Source organism: Dasypus novemcinctus, chromosome 1, assembly GCF_030445035.2.
Source record: "Dasypus novemcinctus isolate mDasNov1 chromosome 1, mDasNov1.1.hap2, whole genome shotgun sequence".
Classification (NCBI taxonomy): Eukaryota; Metazoa; Chordata; class Mammalia; order Cingulata; family Dasypodidae; genus Dasypus; species Dasypus novemcinctus.
Window position 1 is genome coordinate 148,774,991 of NC_080673.1, and position 21,115 is coordinate 148,796,105.

General features: G+C 39.1%; 1 protein-coding gene and 2 pseudogenes across 1 annotated transcript; 1 reads left to right on the forward strand and 2 right to left on the reverse strand.

Moving 5' to 3' along the window:
- Positions 1 to 1,998: 1,998 nt before the first annotated feature.
- LOC101414798 (multidrug and toxin extrusion protein 1 pseudogene) lies at positions 1,999 to 6,170 on the reverse strand (annotated as a pseudogene).
- Positions 6,171 to 7,345: 1,175 nt separating this feature from the next.
- Positions 7,346 to 10,373, forward strand: LOC131279789 (poly(rC)-binding protein 2 pseudogene; annotated as a pseudogene).
- Positions 10,374 to 12,748: 2,375 nt separating this feature from the next.
- LOC139438000 (endogenous retrovirus group FC1 member 1 Env polyprotein-like) lies at positions 12,749 to 14,239 on the reverse strand. Its single transcript, XM_071212980.1, has one exon. It carries the CDS (start codon positions 14,237 to 14,239, stop codon positions 12,749 to 12,751), a length of 1,491 nt encoding a protein of 496 aa, XP_071069081.1.
- Between the last annotated feature and the right edge of the window lie 6,876 nt (positions 14,240 to 21,115).

Here is a 21,115-nt window from a genome sequence, read left to right on the forward strand (position 1 = left end):
ATTGCAGATATTTATTAGTCATTTTTAATTCTTATAAATTTCTTATTGATTTTTTACTTATTTCTCTGTATTTTTATTTTTCTATATGTGTTTATATGGTTTATTTGTATGTTAAACACATATTTATACATATATACACACATGAAGTGTTTATTATATATAACAAACATACATATACATGTGTTTACCTCGTTAAGATAAGAATTAAGCATGCTATACCTTTGTAGAAAATTGTTGTTAAATTATGACTAGTTTTGGTATAAAGGCCATCATTGTATAAATGTTTGAATCTTATTTAAACCATGAGATATCATTTATTATTGACATGTGCTGTAGCCAGTGGAATAGTTATTATATGATGGTAAATTCATAGCCATAATTCTGCTCTGAATTCTTCATTGTTAATTTTGCAGGAAAAATATTTAGCTACTTAAAGCAGAACACTTGAATATTTTATAGCATTCCTTTTCAAAAAAATATTTTTGGCTAATTTTTAGAAATGATTTTTGTAGAAATGAGTTTTCTTTTGTTTTTCCAAGGCTTAAAAAAAAATTGTAAATCAAATGTTTCCAGGGAACTGACAGGAAATATTAATGAGTGAAATAAATAAAGTAACATAATTGGTGTGGTAACAACAGTGGTCATCTAAAGAATGCAAGACCCACTTAAAGGGAAATTCATTTTTATAAAATCAGTTTTGGTCAATAAAACAAATCCTGTTCACTGATTGAATCCAGGATCAAGTCCAACAGTTCTCAATCTTTAGAGAGTGATTAATCTATGAATTTGGAATAGTCATTACATGCAAGTTTCTATTTGTCTTGGCTATATATATAACATATAAATATATATAAACAATATTACATTAATATTTTTATTCTCAATGCAAGTCAGACATAGATGGTAGTTTTTGTCTTAATAGTCTACATATGCTAAAATTTTGAAAGTGACATGAGCAAAGCAAAACCAAAACTTTATGTGTATATGGATTTATGTGTAGTGTTTTAGTTTGCTTAGACTGCTGAAAGCAATGCAACATGAAATGAGTTGGCTTTTAACAATGGAAATTTATTAGCTTACAAACAGTTTTGAGACCATGAAAGTGTCCAAATCAGGGCATCATTACCTATGATTTCTTCCTGAAGACCTGCTGCCAGTGATGCTGGACTCCTCTGTCTCATGACAAGGCATATGGCAGCCTGTTGGACTCTCCTTACTCTTCTTGGGATTCCTAGCTTTCAGCTCCTTGCTTCTGTGGCTTTCTTCCTCTTTGTCTGAATTTCATTCTCCTATAAAGGATTCCAGTAAAAAGATTAAGATTAAGAAGATTAAGACCCACCTATGCCGTACCTTAAATGAAGTAGCCTCATCAAAATATCTTAGTTACAATAGGTTTATACCCACAGGAATGGATTGACTTTAACAACATGATCATCTGTGAAAATTGGATGCTAGGCAATTTGTATCCAAAAGATGGCTTTATGAAATACATTTTTTATTTGTTTAATATCATCCTTCCCAACTAGAATATTGAATATTAATTTTTACTCTCTCTCTGCCTAGAACATGGTTCTCCAAATGATTGATTTCTTTTGCAAATGCCACATGAGTTAATGTTGGTCATTTCTTTTTTAAGCATTAAAATGGTTAATTTTATGTAATGTGAATTTCACTTGCATTTTTTTTTTAAAGGAAAGGTAAAAACAAAAAATAGTAAATAGAAGATATATCAAAGCTATAGATAAATGCAACCAGCCATGGTGGGCCTTGGTTAAAATCCTCATGGATGAATCATTACCCAAAAGTAAGCTTTTTGACGTTAATTCAGACTGTAAAATAGTGTCCTTCATGAGGAAAACATATCTTTGAATCCCCAGTCCTTGAAACCCATGGATACAACCAGATTCTGTTAACTGAAAAGGAATACCCACTATTGGGCCAATGAATAACTGGTTTGGAAACTCCAAAGAACTTTGCCCAATTTTCTCTCTCACTACATCACTGAATTCTTACATATAATCTCACTAAAATCCCCACCAGCAAGACTAAACTGAATGCCAGGAGCAGGAGCCCTTGCCAAAGGGCCAACTGTCTCACAGACAGCTCAGGCCTGTCCTTCGGAGGGACAGGGAAAGGTTTTCTCAGTGCATCCGCAGCTCCAAATGGGACTCCACCTTTTTCAACGTTTCTAAGTAAAATTCCTCCTTGGTTTTCAGGGCCCACTGGATAAAGTGGCTCCGAAAACAGAATCCCCAGCCAGCTCCATAATTAGTTTCAAATTGGCAAGGACTAGAGCCTGTTGGCAGGCTTTCTTACAATTTAACTGAGCAATAATGCCCAGAAAGCAGGGCTTGGGAGACCGAACAGATGATTATTCCCGCCCACAGACCCATCACTCCAAGCTGAGCTGCAAACATCAGCGAAATCCCAATGGGGAGGCCAACGGCATAATATCCAACAGCATTAACGATGACTCCAACCTTCTGGTCTCAGCTTCTCTGCAAAATTCCGCCACTTGTACAAGCAAGACCTTCAAAGAGGTGAGAAACTGCATAAATTGGAACCACCTGAGCCACCAGAGCAATGATTTCTCTGTCAGTACTAAAAATGTAGCCCACCAGATCCTTAGAGCTTGACAGCAAGATTCAAAAGGTTACAGCAAAGAGTTCTGTGATCACCAAGGCAACAACAGAAGCTTTCTTTGCTTGAACCATGTTTCCAGCCCCCAGTGCATTTCCAACCAGGACACTGGCAGCCAGACTGAAGCCTGTAGGTATCATGTACATGATGATGGCCAGTTCCTAGACAACAGACTGGGCTGCCAGCTCCACCATGCCAAGGATACCACTCAGGAAGCTCCCGATCTCGTAGGCCCACCCCTCCATGCACAGTATAAGCATACTGGGAACCCCCAGGGAGAAGGAGCCCAGTCCTGCAGGCATTCCAAGGACCACCCATCCCAAGTTGCTTGGAGCATTTTCTCCCGAGGATGTAGAGAAAGAGGAGCATGGCCAGGACGAACTGGGAAATCCTGTTGGCCAGCGCAGAACCCATGAACCCAAAGTTCAGCTGATCCAGAAGCAGGTAGTTGGTGAGGGTGTTGACAAGGTTGGCAGCAACTCCAGTTAGGACCTGGGGCAGCATGATTCCCTGGTTGAACACGTATTTAACTTGTAACGAATAAAGAAAGGTTGCACGAAGGGCTGGAAGGAAGATCTTGACGTAGGTCTGGGTAAGCCTGGACACGGCCGGGTCCTGCTCAAAGAGTCTCAGGATCAACTCAGTGTGGAGGAAGGGGAAGCCGGCGAGCACAGGGTGAGCACGCCCCGCTGCGGGGTGACCCCCACGTGCCTCAGGTTCCGGCTCCGGTATGTCTGGGAGATGAGGGTGTCACAAGCGGAAGATAAGCCGAATCCCACCGAAATGCCAGTGACGTTGATAACCGCGATCGCGAGTGTGACGGCATCCAACTCGAGCTTCCCCAGGTGGCGAAATACACGAAGCTTATGAAACTGATCAGAAACACCGTCAACTGGGCCAGGACCGCCGAGCCCGCCGGCACCGCGAGCGCGCAGCTCCTCTCGGAGGTGGGACAGCGGCGGGCAGCGCGGCCGGGGCGCTCGCGCGGACCCGGACCTCGGTCTCCCGGCTCTTCCACGTGCCCGACTTGGTGCCCGGGAACGCACCCGCGGAGCGGAGAGACGCTGGGCCGGCCCCCACCGCAGCCCCCGCCCAGGCCCGGCCATTTTTTAATTCATATATTGGTACATTAAAACATGTTCTCCTAAGATGTTACTCAGATTCTCTTTATGACATAAAATTTTTAAAATACATGAAGAAATGGGGTAATCTCTAGTGGTCCAACAGAATGGCATACTGTTCAACTTGCCAGGCAAGTTCACGTTAAATAGAAACTCAGCTGACATTTATCAAAGGGATCTTCCTTTCTTCCCAGGCATTTAAAAACTTACTATAACCTTCAGGTCTTCTCTTGATTAACACCAAAAATCAACTAGTTAGAAGAGGTGGATACCCTAGTGTTTTTCCTTTAAAAGACATAACATTTTTTTTTCCTTATGTAGATATGATTCAATTTCATGATTTATGGCAGTTGGATAAATAATATTTTCATTTATACTTGGCTTTAATAACACCTACTGGGAGAAATAGAAATATAATGATTTTTTGATGTAACATTTCTCTTTTTAAAATGATACCAAACTAGCTAAAAAATTTATATTTGAATAGGTACAAAAGTAAGTAGAAATATGTGCAAGCATGAGAGAATATACAATAGTGTCTCTGTAAATAAGATATAAATGAAATAAAAGAACCATAGTGGCATTTGGTATCATACTAATTAGAATGCAGAATTTAAAGCACTAATTTGAAGAATATTTATTAAGAGTTAGAGATTATTCAATGAAGCCTATCTATTTAACTTTTTCTCTCTTTATTCCTTACTTTTTTCTTTACATGGTGAAAAATTTAGAATATATATTGGCTGAAGCAGAATTAACTAATTATGGAAAGATTACTTGTTCCCAGAAATAATTAACATTTATAATTTAAAAATTATAAAAGTTTCCCTGGGTCAGAGAACCCTTCTGAGAATGAAGACACTATTGGGTCTGGCCAAAAATAATGAAATAACTCTAGTAGCTTGGGATCAGAATATTATTCTCACAGACCTGCCTATTTCAGCCATGGTTTTCAATCCTACAATTACACTGACTTTTGGCCATTTTCAAGCATGGTACCAATGAGGTCTGCAGTTAACATTAAATGATGAAGTCATCACTTATAATGTCCTGCAGGGCAGCCATTCTAGTCCTAAATTCTGAACTGGTCACATGGAAAGAAATGAGCACAAAACATGAAAGACTACTGCATCTCAATTCAATGATTAAACAAATAATGCATCATCTCTTGTGGTTCACAAAGCAATTAACATACAGGTGTCACCATAAAACCATGAAGAAGGACAATACTTTTTAGCCATAATATAGCAATGTTATTGCTGTTCAGTATTAAATGTTCAATGTTATTGATGTTCAATATTAAACAGCATGTTCAAGGTCACAAATTAATAAAAAGAATGTTTTCTTAAGCAAGACAAGGAGAAAGAGAAAGGAAGCCTAAAGTGTGAAATTGTTGAGTATGCTATCCACCACAAAATGGTGAAGAATAGCTCAATGCATGGAAATAATAATGGTCCTGATAGCAGAAGGAATTAGAAAATATAAATAAATAAATAATAATTCTCCACAGTTAATCTGGCCATAGATGCCTTTTACAGTTTTGTTTAAATATGTGATTCAGTAAACCTATGATTTGCTAAATAAAAATCGATAATAAAATTAAAGGATTAAAATTTACTTAACATTATCATGTCTATTTTCTGCAGTCCAGTAAGATGGTTTTCATTAACTATCCTTTCTTTGAGGCTCTTCTACAAAAAACAGTTACTTTTTCTCTAAATAATTATCTGTCTATAGTGTCAGTTCTTGTACCACTATTCTCTTAAACATGCATTTTAAAACCCTTTGTTTTAAAACTATGCAATAACTTAAATTTTCATTTCTTTACTTGTTATTACCAATATAAAGTTCAGAACTTATGCCCTGTTCATTCTTCATCATCATTATCTTTAGCTTTTATTTGAAGTTGTCCCTTCCCACCCTCTTGATCCCCTGCCCCATTCCTAATATAAGCTTATACTTTTTTTTATAGCTACAAGAAACCACTAGAAATACATTAGTCTACTCACTTAGCTTTGAAGTTTTACTTATTTACAAAATGTATAAAAATGCTAACTTCAACCTGATGCCCAACTCTAGCCCTAATAGTTCAGAAGAAAGTTCCTCTGCCACACATTAGTACACCATACACAGAATAGCACTTGAATGTAGGTATGGGGGTTTGAAACTGTAGATATCTTAAAAAGTATGTTCTTAATCTATTCCAGTGAGTGAGAACTCATTGTAAGTAAGATCTCTTGGTGAGTAGGATCTTAAGATGTGATCCATCACCTTATAGGTAGGTCTTAATCCTTTTACTAGATCCTTTATAAGAGAAAGAAGGTCAAACAAAGAGAGAAAGCCATGAAAGCAAGAAGCAGAAAACAATGAAATCTGGAAGAGAAGGTGGATACCAGCAGGAACCGCCATGTTCATCAGCATTTGACAAGTAGTTTAGAATCACTGGAAGCCAGTCTTCAGAGAGAAAACATTGCCTATTGATGCCTGGATTTGACATTTTAATCAGCCTCAAAACTGTAAGCTTGTAACCTAATAAGTTCCCGTGGTTAAAAGCCAATCTATTTTATGGGATCTGCTTTGAGCATCTTAGCAAAGCAGAACACTGGGTGTCTGTTTTAACAGTTCAGGTCTCAGTTTTTCTAAGACTAACAGATAACTCTTCCTCAGCTTACATCAAGTGATGTCAGGGTGACCACTTTAAAATCATGCTGAAATAAGGTGAAAAAATGTAATATAAAAAATGCGGAGATAATTATATAGATTCAACATTCAATGTAACGACATCTTTTTGAAGTTTGGGTTAGCTAACTGGGAGGACACTACTCACAATTTACCAGAGTATGAAAAAATAAAAACAACAAAAACAACAAAAACAACAAAAAAATTGAGAGTCCAAAATATTTTAGAATTACCAATAGAATATGTGAGAAGCTATTTATATTCTAAATACTTCATGGGTATATGTGATCTGTAAATGCAACTTGTATTTTGTATTGAGATAGGAAATAAAAATGTAAAACTATGGTCTTTTTTTTAGAATACACAAGTAATGACATTTCCATCTCTGTCTCTGTAGTCTGATGAGTGTGCTGTGTCCACCATTGACATTTAGGTTCTCTTCTGTGCCTTGTAACACATATTTGCCACTCTCTTTCAAAAGTTCACATTTTTGGTTTTTAGAAGATTTTAACTTCTTTTTTAACTGTAATTGTTTGAAAACAAATGTCTCTTTCCTTTTACCTCACAGGGTCAATACCTTAGAATCTTTTGACTCTCCAAATGTTTTCATCCATTTGTTCCATTTCTTCTCTCACTCCCTCTCTTTTTCCTTCACTTGATTTAGAAATTCTGGTAGCTGTCCAGCTTGGGCTATCAGGGACTCATTCATAGGAACCTAAGAAGATTTCAATTGTAGCAGGCAGATATAGTGACAATTGCCTCGAGCTCTATCTAGCACTCAACTTCTCACGTATTTTATACACTCCATATTAGTAACAGAATAAAATTATATCTCCATATTTCAAGGAATTTTCAATGCACTACTGCAATAAAAATATATATTACTATAAGAGAATATATGCACGATGTGGGCCAACAAGGTACAAGTGTTATTCAATTTAATTCAAGGAACACTACAATGCAGGCTGGATGGAAAATGATGTTTTCTTCACAGATCTGTGTCTAATGAGAGACAGAAAAGTAAACAAACCATTATGATACACTGTGAAAAGTTTTTTGATAGAAAATATTATAATAGTTCAAAAGAAATAGAGCTCACATCCCACACACTACTATGCAATGCACTGATTTGTTTCTGTTTTTTATTTTTTAAGATTTTAGAAGAATAGAAAAAATTTCCAAAGATCCACAGTGAGAAACTTTCAGAAGAGGCTTAACTGAAGAGAGAAAATGACACACACATTGACAAGCATGTTCATTAATATTTAATGCTAATGAGGAGTGTAAATTCAGTCAGAAATATTCTTAAATTATTTTAATCTTTTAAGATAGTTTCAATTTTTTTCCTAAAATTTCATCAGTCAGCAAATTTCTATTTCTTGAAAGATAGGGTTTTACAAATTTGCCAGGAAACTCTCAAATGGATAAACTATAATGTTAACTAGAATCAAATACAAAAATTAAAGAAACTATTAAAGTAGGAATGTTTGGCATAGCCAACATTAAGAATGCTCATGACTGTCAGTTTAGCTTTTTATGGTGGTCCTTAATTTCAATTTATATCTGGCAGAGCTCAAATAATTAATTTTTAATCGGTTTCAACTAATAGTTATATATTTATACTTTATTGCTTATAAAACAATTTAATATAGAGTACCACATTTCAGTCCCATATATATAGCATGAAAGTTATTAGTATTATTTCAGTTTTAGAAATGAGAGAAAGAGGATTGAGGAGATACAAAAAATAGCAAGCTAGCTCTCTCAAAGAGAGAAATAGAAAGGGAGAGACAGAAACAGAGAGGGAGAGAAAAGTAGTAGAATTATATTGTTGAATTTTTAATCAAGTGGAAAAGGCAGGTTTTAGATAAAAGTCTATCATACAGTTACCACTTATCCACAATTCCAAAATCCCAAATCCTCTGCTCTGAAAACCAAAAATATGTTTACTGTCTTACGGTGTTAAACTAATAATGATAAAAATAGTGATAATAAATTTCAAATGATAATTATAACTCACATTTATTGACCACTAAACTATATGCTAGACAATGTTCTCTAAATACATTTTTCATTTAATTCTCATAGTAACTTTGTAATGTTTGAATATTAAAATTCATTTTGTGTATGAAAAATACAGAGGCTAGAGAATGTAAACAACTTACTCGAATTCTCTTTGGCACCTGTATATCAAGTAGATTTTTCTCATCCCAAATTCTATGCTATTCTATTGGCAAAGGCTTAATTAGAAGAAACATTATGTGGACTAAGCATTATTAAGGCATTTTTTTCCAGTGCTGTTAAAACATTCCCAATATTGATATTACGAAGTTCTTGTTTTTTTTCAGTGTTATACAGAAGTCGTTTTTTTTTTTCCAAAGCATATTGACAATCTATTTAACAGAGCCACTGTTATTTTGGCAAAAGCTTACAGTTTTTATAGCACCTGTATGGAGCCAGGAATCACTAGCATAGCTTAGTGAAATTGTTTTTCATATCGGTTTTATGAACAAGTCTCTGTTTCAAAAGGAATTAAACCATAAAGGCAGAATTGTCAGAATGAACAGTAAATACATCTATTACAAATGAAAATATAGTACTTTGAACTTATCTAGCCCAGACCAGCAGAGGCAGCAGCCGGAAGACCGCAGCCTGCCCCTCTCCAGCCACACCGAGGGTCTCTTTCCCCTTCCTCCTCCTTCTCCTCCTCCTCCTCCTCCACCCCCCTCCCCCATTCTGTCTGCGCGCAGGACCCCCTCGCTTTCCCACCCACTCCTATTATCCCACCCCAGGCCTCTCGCCCTTCCTCTTCCCGCCCACTCTCCTCTTCCCCACAGTCGTCTCTCACCTGCAGTGACCGAAGACTTGACCACTCAAAATCCAGAACCTCAGAACACTGCTCGACGTGGACGCCGGTGTGATTGAAAATGCCACATTCACCATGTGGCTACTTGTGCATGGAAAGAAGTTGGCAGGATCATCAGAAATAATGATGCGCGAGGAAAACTGTGCATCCATCAGGATCTCAGAAGGGAATTGTCCTGAGGGAATTATCATTTTGGCTGGATCCACCAAGGTCATCTTTAAAGCCTTTGCTATGATCATAGATAACTGGAAGAAGACATCAGCAGCTCTATGACTAATAGCAATAGCTGCCAGTAGACCCCCAGTCACCCTGAGGCTGGTGGGCCCTGCTAGTCAGTGTGGTTTTCTTATTAGGAGAGGTGGACGCAAGATTAAGGAAATACAAGAAAGCACAGGGGCTCAGGTCCAGGTGGCAGGGGATATGCTCCCCAACTCAACTGAGTGGGCCATCGCTATTGCTGACCTTCTGCAGTCAGTCATTGAGTGTGTCAGACAAATCTGCTGGTCATGTTTGAATCCCCCTTCCCCCCGCCCCGACATTACCATCCTGTACCAGCCCAAGCCGTCCAGTTGTCCAGTCATCTTTGCAGGTGCTCAGGACAGGTGCAGCACAGGTAGCAACAGTGCGAGCTTTCTCCACACCACCCTACCCATGTGCTTCACCCCTGACCTGGAGGGAACACCCCTAGAGGTTTATATCACTCAAGGACAATATGCCATTTCACAGCCAGATTTGAACAAGCTGCACCAGTTGGCGATGATACAGTCCCATTTTCCTGTGATGCACGGTGACACAGGATTCAGTGGCAGTTTGGGTGCATCTGCTCAGACTAAGCTTCATGCACTCACCATTCCAAATGAACTGACTGGCTTCATAATCCGGCATCAAGTTGCCAAAATCAATGAGATCCATCAGATGTCTGGGGCGCAGATCAGAATTGCGAACCCAGTGGAAGGATCTACTGATGACAGGTTACCATCACTGGAACTGCTGCCAGCATTAGTCTGGGTCAATATCCAATCAATGTCAGGCTTTCTTCAGAGATGAATGGCATGGAGAGCAGCTAGAATAATGTAGATTCATCCATAATCCCTTTCTGCTCTTCACCACCACCCATGATTCATCCGTGTAGTTTTTTAACAGTCAGCCAGCCATTCCAGGTTGTAAATAGTTTTTAAATTTTCAGTTTCTACATAATTTATTAACCACTTTTGATTTTTTAATTAAAGTGTTTTAATTCCTTTCTCTCTTCATCTGTTAATGCTAAGATCCATATTTAGTTTTATAAGCTTCTCCGTTTTTTGTTTTGTGATTCTTTTTGCTTATGATTTCATGGAAATGTAAGAATGGAATATTAATACATTTCAGTTCTGCAATGTCAGGATTTCTTTTTAATTTTAAAAAATTATCTAAATGATGTGACATAGTAAATATATGCTTCTGAATATATCTTGGAGTTAGGACTAACATTTTTATCCTGCATTGTTGATAGCTATGTTGCACATAGTAAGTACTCTGTTTGAATGTGATGAATATTAGCATGCTTACCACTGCAAGTTTCTCTTCTTAGAATTATGAACTAACTTCTGCATTAAACACCATATAGAGACTATATATTTTACATAAAGCCTACAAATTATTAATATGGTAGTTTGTACATTACTATCATATTAATTCGCCTAAAAGCAAAGCCAAAAAAATTATTGCTTGTGAACAGTAGATTGTACAAAATGAAAGTAAAAACAGGTTAATGGAAAATAGCCATAAAAAGAAAATAATAGCTATTCAAATGCAACACCACCAGAAAGCAATTCAAGGAAGAAAAAAAAAAAAATACAAGAAACGTAAGGTTAAGAACACAAAAGCTAGGGATGACCACTACAGGAAGAAAGAATTTGTACAAAAATCTTCAAAATTGTGTAGACTTTGTGTATAAAGAAATGGAAAATAGAATAAAGTTACCATAATGGGTGCAGATAGCTTAGCAGCGACATTCTTTTCAATGGTTCCCATCACATATGAGATAAAGTTTACTATATTTTATGGCCAACAAGGTCCTTTATGATCTGGCCAGTTACCATCTTTTCTATTTTGTCTCTTGTTAATCACCTTGTTCTGCTCTGAGGCCCATCATCATGTCACATTAATGCATGTCTCAGTTCCAATCTTACTGAAATCCAGTATACTAGAAATAGTTATCCAATAATATAACTTCAGACTTTCATGTCACTCTACATTAATTTTCTCTGCCTGAAATTGCTCCGGCCAGCGGGGGCAAATCCAGGGACCTGTGGAAAGAAGCAGGGTGGGGCAGGAGTCGAGAGAAGAATGGAGACAAGACAGGATTCTGATCAAGTCTCGTTTATTGGGGGTAAAGCACGGGAATTTATAGGGAGGGAAAGGAACGTGTACATAGGTGACAGGCTGGTTTTGTGGGTGGCAGACGTCCAAGGAGGGGATTGGCCGACAGTTCGTCTCGGATCTGCGGAGTCTCACGCCTTGCGCATGCGTATTGCTGTGGTCGCCAGAGTTGCGGCGGGAAGGGGAGAACAAAGAAACAGAGTTGTGGCGGGAAGGGGAGAACAAAGAAACAAAGAGGAAGAACGAGGAAATGACAGGGAAGATTTGTGAACTCCGCCATGTTGTGAGATCCACCATATTGTGGCAGGCTGTAAATAGGTCTCACAGCGGATGGCTCCCCACAGGTCCCCCTTTTCTGTTTAATGCATAATGAATTGAAGAAAGGAACAGCCGGCGGCGGCTCACGTTAGAACAGGGCTTATTTTCAGTAGTGGCATGCGGCTGCAAGGTGCTCCCATGCTGAAAGGGGTGCTGTGCCTGTCTTAGGTCGGAGCTGCACCCAGTAAGCGATTCGTCTTACCCGGTATGCGATCAGTCTTACCCGTCATTGGGAATCATGGCAGCAAAAGGCCACGTCCCTGTCTTAGGTTGACTGATGGGTCAGTCCAGTTGCCCGTCATTGGCTAACCAGTCCAGCGCCTCAGCGACAAGTAAGCTATAGCGGGGAGTTATACACTCCTCATGACATGCATAATGTACTGAGATTAGTGGGTGTGGCCACACCCGCCCCGGTCTTGTCAGGCCAGGGTGCTCATTGCTCATTCGAGCCGCTGGATCTCTGCCGAAGCCGTTCAGTGATATAAATTAAACAGAGAAGGTTAAGCCGCGATAAGGGAAGTGGTGACTGTGAGGAGAAAACAGGCAAAGAAATGCAAATGAAACAACATAAGAAATTTGCATTTTCAAATGTCGGTTGTTTGTTCTTCGGTCCGGATGGGTTGGTACTGATGAACAGCAGCAAGATACTTCATGTGGGCCGAGATTTGCTTCATCCTTTCTTGGAGAAATTTAAGGAGGCAAGGTGCAAATGCACAGATTAATATGAGAGCGATTAGGGGACTGAGGAGGGGAGCCAGCCACGTCATGAGAGGGGAAGTGAGCCAGGCCGACAGGGAGGAGGTTGACTGGGAGGGCAGTATCCCTTCGCCCAAAATTCTCGTAGAATCTTAACATTTTGCTCAACAATACCAGATTCATTTATGTAGTAGCAGCATTCCTCCTGAAGGAAAAGGCAGGTGCCCCCTTTTTCTGCTGTAAGTAAATCAAGGGCCCTGTGGTTTTGAAGGGTTACTTGAGCAAGGGAAGTAAGTTGCCTCTGGAGGGATTCAAGGGATTCGGCAGTGGATTGTAGGTTAATCTGCTGTAATGCTTCAAAATGTTGTCCCTGCAGGACAGAGTGTGCCAATCCACCAGCGCTAAGCCCGAGGGCAGTGACTGCGCCCACAAGGGCCATTCTGATTAGGATCAGGAGTAAAATGGCTCTGGGCTGACGGGGGGCTAAAAGACTATGCAATTCCCCCTGCGTATAGTAGGTTAAATGGGGGGTAAGAAGAACCGGAATGCAGGGAACAAGGATAGAATCGTTGATGCAGCAAGAGACGGTACCGTTACACCAGTAGAAGAGTGGAGGAGGGGCACAGGTAGCGTTGCTAGTTAGATTGTGAGTACATTTAAATGGGGGGGCAGAGCGAACTGTCGTATTGAGAAGAATGCAGGTGAGATTGCCCTGAGGTGGGGCAAGGTGGAAATTTTTGGTGGTGTCATCTGCGGTGAGAGAGCTGTTGAATGAGAGGGTAGCGCTTAGAGGAACTGGGGTAGCAATTAGCAAGGACTGTTGGAAGGCAGCGCAGAGAAAGCAGCTGGTGATTTTTAGCCAATTGGTGTTATTAAGAATGTCTAGAGTGGTTTGAATAATCTCTGGCCATGTAAGTAAGGGTGTGCTGGCAAGGCTTGCTTTTAAGCTTAACTCTTGTTGCTTTATATCTTCTGTGAGGACTGAAATGTCCCAGGTAGTATTGTACTTAGAGACGGTACGGAAGACAGAGATAAAGACTGTGGGTTTGAAGTGCACGGCTTCATGGTAGAGAGTCCCTGTGACTCCCGCCTTCCACTTATCATGGTTGGGATCCTGAATATGGAGCCAGGTAGTACCATTGTGATGCTGGTGGTAGATACACCATTTGTTGGCGACGCCTCTGCAAGATTGCGAACGGTCTATGGTACATTGCCAGTAGGGGCACCCACCATATGTCTTGTCATAACCACGTTGGGTGCAGAAGGTGAGCGTTTGGCGGTGGGGCCAGCACATGTATGAACCAAGGGCAAACAACCCTTCTCCCTTTCTCTGGGTTGCCCTATTGATTACAATGTCGAGGGGACCTTCGCACCTGGTTAGACCGCAGTATGCCTTTCCTAGAGGTTTAGAATTTTTCTGGACTAGTGGGTCAGTATATGAGTAATGCACTGAAAAGGTAACTGCATAGTGATCCTTTTTGGCCTTACTTGCTGATGTCTGTGGTGCAGGGAATGAGAGAATTAGAGCAAGGGTAGAAGAAAACACAAGGGAGTGCATTATGCGTAGGTGCGCTACAGATAACAGGCGATAGTGAGAAGGCGGCAAATATACATTACGAAGAAGAGAATTAGCAGAACTTTCTCTTGCATGGTCCAGTCGTTAGGTGCTCTGGTGTAGAACAGGAGGGCTTCTATGATGATGCCTCCACAGATGAGGAGAATTCCAGGAACGGTGCACGCCTACATGAAGGTTGACAATTACCGAGATGTCTTCCAGGGAATAGGCAGTTCCCTGAAGGTCTCCTCCATCCAAGCTGAAAGCTCAGGTCTTCCGCCCAAGCTGAAGGCTCAGGTCTTCCACCCAAGAATTCTCAGGTCTTCCTTATTTACAAAAACCACCTGCGCAGGTTTTCCTTTGTGTATTGGCTTGCTTCTTCCCCCAGGTCCCGTAAACAACGGTGGGCGGGGCCCCACGACATTGGGCGCCACTTGCTCCGGCCGGCGGGGGCAAATCCAGGGACCTGTGGAAAGAAGCAGGGTGGGGAAGGAGTCGAGAGAAGAATGGAGACAAGACAGGATTCTGACCAAGTCTCGTTTATTGGGGGTAAAACACGGGAATTTATAGGGAGGGAAGGGAACGTGTACATAGGTGACAGGCTGGTTTTGTGGGTGGCAGACGTCCAAGGAGGGGATTGGCCGACAGTTTGTCTCGGGTCTGCAGAGTCTCGCGCCATGCGCATGCGTATTGCTGTGGTCGCCAGAGTTGCAGCGGGAAGGGGAGAACAAAGAAACAAAGAGAGTTGTGGCGGGAAGGGGAGAACAAAGAAACAAAGAGGAAGAAGAACGAGGAAATGACAGGGCAGATTTGTGAACTCCACCATGTTGTGAGAACCGCCATGTTGTGGCAGGTTGTAAATAGGTCTCACAGCGGATGGCTCCCCACATGAAATGCCCTTCATTTCCTTGTCTATGTGTAATTTCCTTGTCTCAGTTCTACTTATGAGTTTCCTGATGTCAGGGCTGTGGTTTATTGTTTTTGTATCCACAGAACAGCTAACATTGCAAGGACTGAATAAATTAACTAATGAGATTATAACCATCCCATTAGAATAACTGAATGAGAAAAATGAATTTTTTCATTTGAATGAAATCAAATGAAGGACTCATTCTAATAGATTTACAACATAGAATTAGCTCAAAAGAGGCAATTTTCGTTGAATTACTTATAGTTATTTGTCAAGCTCCTGGGAGGAAAAATAGGATAAAAACAAATAATAGAAAAAGTACTAAGTTGGGAGTCAAGATCCTGGAAAAGTCCTGTATTTGCTATTAATTAACTGTCTGAATCAATAAGTTTCATAAATAATAATGCAGTTAAAAAATAGAAATATTTTGAAAGGTTTCATTTTTTAAGTTGCTATACCTAAATAATAAAATACTACAGGCCATGCATTGTGTTGAAAGAACAACATGACTAGCAGAAAGAGTAGGTGTTTGGGATATCATTGGTCAGTTTACAAGATGGTAGGCTATGTTTTCCACTTTTTCTGGTTCTATGGAAGACTGAAGCTGCTGAATCTTTCCTAGGGCAATTGTGGGAGTATAAAATAAGGTAGAGATGAATCTCATGTGGGTCCCTAAGTAAACAGGGTGAAAAAATAAATACAGAAATAAACACTCTCTGACCCTCACAACCACATTTTTTGTTGTCTTTAACCACTGATTTTTAAAAAAATTTCCATATCATAAACAGTCTGCTTTGAGCAACAAAGATTAATGAGTCTCCAAAAAGAATCGGGAGGTTATCAGAGGGGTTGCCCTTATGCACACCTCAGCAGAGTCCCAGAGACAGATAAAGTAGATGCATCCCTGGTATTGGTTCTTCTGAGGGCTGCAGAGATCCACAGGTTCTATGGTCATGGCAGATGGAGTTCAGTGCCATGTCAGTTGGCCCTACTTTGGAGTTTGTGTTTCTGTGTGATGGAGCTGGGCTCAAAAGTGTTCTTTGTTCACAAGCCTCTCCTGTTACTTTTACCAGAACTGTAGTTGGTGCTCGGGTTTAATATATACTCAGGGGACCTGAATCTCTGGACTGACCATGTGCTAGCCAGGCCCTGAGCCTCAACAGACTTCAGCTCCTACACTCTGGTTTATTCGACTTAGCCCATTCAGCTAACATGGAGGTGGAGAAGGTCAACCACCACACCAGGGTGCCAAGAGTGCCTACAACTAAAAGCAGGAGGATCGCATACAGTATCCATGTGGAATCTAAGCCCCCTCTTGATAAACATGTGGAGTGGACACAACCATTCCAAGGTCCACACGATGAAGGAATAGAGTATGGATTAGAGTGGATTTACTGATATTCTATTCATGAACTATTGTGATTAGTAATCGAAGAAAATGTGGCATTGGTGTGGAGAAAGTGGCCATGGTGGCTGCTGGGGGTAGGGAATGGGAGGAAGACATGAGATGCGGGGGCGTTTTCGGGACTTGGAGTTGTCCTGGGTGGTGTTGCAGGGACAGTTACCTGACACTGTATGTCCTCCCATGGCCCACTGGATGGAATGTGGGAGAATGAGGGCTATGATGTGGACCATTGACCATGAGGTGCAGCAGTGCTCAGAGATGTATTCACCAAATGCAATGATGTCTCATGATGATGGAGGAGATTGTTGTTATGGGGGGAGGAGTGGAGTGGGGGTGGGGGGTATATGGGGACCTCATATTTTTTTAATGTAATATTAAAAAATAAATAAAGACAAATAAAAAGATTCAGTCTCATTGCACAGTTCAAATCAAGAATATGGTCAGACACTTATCCTTTTAAATCTGTGAGGGGATAGAGTTCAAGCCCAGAATATCCTGGCATTTCGGGGGAAAAAAATCCTCAGAGAATAGAGACTAAATTTGTTCATTTTGCAATCAAGTGTTATAGGACAAAGGTTATCTCTAATTAAGTCAAAACTGGAAGTGAGAAAAAAATGAGGGAGCAGCACCAAGAAGGAAAGAAAAGAATTTTTGAGAAAAGAAAATCTGAAAATCTGAGAAGTATTCTAGTATTCTAGAAAAGAGCTTTGAATAATTGGCACATGTTGCTGACTGGATCAAATAGATGATGGGTTGTCTGAGGTTCTAGCAGAGTGGTACAGCCAAAGAAACACAGAGCTGGCCTAAAAACATGTGGGTGTCTGACATTTAAAACAACCCTTGAACTGCAACTTTCTTAAAGCAGGATGGAGAATAAGAAAGCCTCTCAGCCTAGCTAGGGAGGGATGACTACCCTTTAGATTACATAAATGTTACATAAAAAATAAAGGGGATTCTCATATGCCCCACTCCTTATACCTCCCACACTTTTTCAAATTAACAGTATCCTTCACTAATGTGGTACATTTGTTACAATTGATGAACACATATATTGGAGCATTTCTACTAAGTGTGGATTATAATTTGCGTTATAGTATATACTTTGTCCTGCACAATTTTGTAAGTTATGACAAAATACATAATGGCCTTTTAATATTTACTTTTGTTGTTGCCAAAGATGATAAACCATTTGTGGCCTTAAAAAATACATAAAAACAACAAGCCCTAAAATTTAATGGGACAATGACATGAAATGATGGAGAGGGTGCTGAGTGATCTTCTTGGCTTTGGCAAGGACAGGCTGGTGAGGAGCAGCATCTCAGGAAAGATAACTTCCTAATGATACTTCAAATAGAATAAGGAGGGAAAGGAAATTAGTCAATCTTGGTAAATCAGATTTTCAACTATCTGGTTCTCCTTGCTTCATCTGTCAAAAAAATATATGATTACAAGATATAGCCATCAAGATGAATCATATTCTAGAAATATCAGCAGTTTAGTTGCTTGTTATTCAGATAAATATGAAGATCAAAGAACTCTAGGAGAATTATTGGCTTCTTGCTCTTTCAACTGACATTTTCCTTCCTTCCCTGAAAATACACCTTCCCCCATATAAGCTCATTAAAAGAACAGGTATTTTATTCCTTACTTTATGAAATATCAACACACATTCATTGAAATGAAAATCCTTTTATCAAGGATTTAAGTAAATGTTTATGACTTCAATTTACCTGAATATAGTTTTAAAATGGGGTATTACATAATATCTTCAATGATTAACATTCATACTCTGAAATAAGACCACTGTTTTTCATATCCAGCCTCTAATGTTTACTGGCTGTGAAGCTTTGGCTAAGTCACTTGGCCATGAATGTTTTAAGTGTTCTTATCCACAAAGTAGGACAAGAATAATACCAACCAAATATAATTGTTCTGATCATTAAATGAAATAACCTATAAATGAGCACTCAAAATAATACTATAGTTTTGGTTAAATGATGAAATAGAGAAATACTGTCTGGTTTAAAAACAAATTCTCAGAAATGGTAAAAAAAAAAAATTATCTTTGTCTATAGTCTCCTCAGAGCATAATGGGCTAAAACTTTTCTTGGGGGAATAGCACTGTTGGGTAGCTCTAGTTGTCTCATGTTTGTTTTTTGTTTTTTTTTCCAAAAAAATGAACTATGATCTGAACATTTTATATGAATTATTCTGAAAGCATCAAGAGAGTGGAAAGCTAATTTAGTGAGGTTTTCTGTAGCAACCTCTTCTTGGCCTAAAGCCAATAGATCAGAATAAAAGGAAGAAGCAAAGAAGAAAAGGTAGTATGGTGCTAATAAATTTCTAATGAACATTGAGGATCAATAGATCAGTCTTCAATAGTGTAGCGTGCCATAAATAATTTTTTACTCAATTGAACCTGTAGCCACGTGTATCTTTTAGGATTTCTTCAAATGTAAAAGTTGTAGGTTATGAAAAGTAGGGAATGGAAAAATATTTCAATTTATAATTCACTGATTAAAAATAAGAAATGTGTCAATAATATAATTATTTTAATAGGCACATAATAATAATGACAAATGATACAGATAACAGGTGTGCATACAGATAATGAGGAGGAGTGAACAAATCACAAATAATAGCATTATTTTAGCTTTGGTTGGTTTGATTAAAGGAATAGAAACTTGGACTAATTCAAAAAGGATTATTCATACTGTGATTTGTTAGCGTAATTCTTTAGTCGTTTTTAAATGAGAATCCCAAAGGAGAATCCCAAAGAAATCCAAGAGGAAGATCCATGAAAAGCTAAGCTTGGCTGGTTCTGACTTAAAGGAAGTTGTTGAACCTTAGCTGTAGGATTTCTGGCTCTTCATTTGAGGATTTATCCATTTACCTAACTCATCTACTCCATTGCTCCTGCTCCATATCCTGGTCCAGAAAGCCAGAGGAGTATGATTTGCTACAAGATATTGCCTACTAACTCTACATCATTGGGATAAATCAATCTTTAAAATAAATATTCAAAGGTGTCAGAAAACATTACCTGTATCTGGGACTTCTGAGTTGATTCTTAAGAGAAATTGTGTTTAAATTGGATATAAGAGGTGTGACCTATTAAGGAGGTATAAATGGGTAATAGACAAAGAGTAGTTATCTAAGAGTGAGATGGTGGACTTATGATGGAAAAAAACAGATGCCCATTTTGCCTTTTGGCAAAAATGCTGATAAAAAGATAGTTTTATCAATTCTATAGATAGTAACTAAGTCCCTTGTTTATAATTTGTTCACAGCTATTTCTCAGTATTAAGTATAATGTCTAGGCCACAGTAGTTACTCTAGCAATATTAATTGACTAAGCTGGCTTTATAAAAATAATGAATACATACATAACAAGGAAATGGGTAATATTTTAATTTCCTGGCTGCTAAAACAAATACCACGCAATGGGGTGACTTAAACAATGGGAATTTATTGGCTACTGGTTTTGAGCCTAGGAAAAGTTCAAGATCAATACATTTTTAAGGCAATACTTTCTCCCAGAAGACTATGGCATTCTGAGCTGTCTACCAGTGAGTTTTGTCCTTTGTTTTTCTGTTACATGGTGTATCAGTACACCAAAGTGGTGCCAATGCAAAGTAACAGGAATTTGTTGGCTTTTATAAAAGGTATTTATTTGGGGTTAAAGCTTATGTTACCAAGGCCATGGAAAGTCCAAAACTCAAGGTACCATAAGAGGTACTTTCTCATCAGTTAGCCCCACATGTTGAAACAAGATGGCAAGTGATCTATGACAGATTTCAGCTTCCCCTCTGGGCTTCCTCTTCTTCTTGAAGCTCCTTGGGTCCTGCTTCTTCCTGAGCTCCATTGTAGGCTGGCATGGAGCTTGTCCCTCAAGGCACCGTATGTTAGTCTCAGAACTCTTCCCAAGGTTACCTGTAAGCTATCAGGCAAATGATGTATCTCTCCTGGGGGCTTTAACTGTTTGAGCCTTCTCCTAGGACTTCAGCCCCACTTGTGCACCAAAATTCATTTTATCAAAGTTATCAACGATCTTGACTTTTGCTTAATCTCATGGCTAAATTTAAATTGATATTTAACTTTAAGCAACAATTGACAAATTGATAAATTTCCATCTATAACATATTTTTATTTACCTGTCAAGGTAATGCACACATTGCCTTTACTTTTTTCTCAATGGTCACTCTGCCTCAGACTTCTTATTTGTTCATTTCTCATTTCTTTGACCTTTTAATGTTGGAATATTCTAGATATCTTTAGTTTTAGTTTTTCAGTCAAATTACTCTCTTGGTAATGTCATCCAGTCCCATATTCACAAGGTACTTTCTGAAATTTAGGAATAAATAAACACATTCCTATTTAACATTTCAGTTTGGCTGTTTAATAGGAATTTCAAATTTATGCTCAAAAAATGAGCTCCCAATTTCCCCTCCAAACCTGCTGAATTACAACCAATTACAACCATTCAGACCAAATCACTCAATCTCTTTGTATAGAATACCTCTGTCCTTCTTACCAGATTTTGGTATTTTTTAACAATGGCAAG

Bases quoted from the DNA above. Each gene is read 5' to 3' on its own strand.
- LOC139438000 (XM_071212980.1), bottom strand. From the start codon at position 14,239: ATGCACTCCCTTGTGTTTTCTTCTACCCTTGCTCTAATTCTCTCATTC.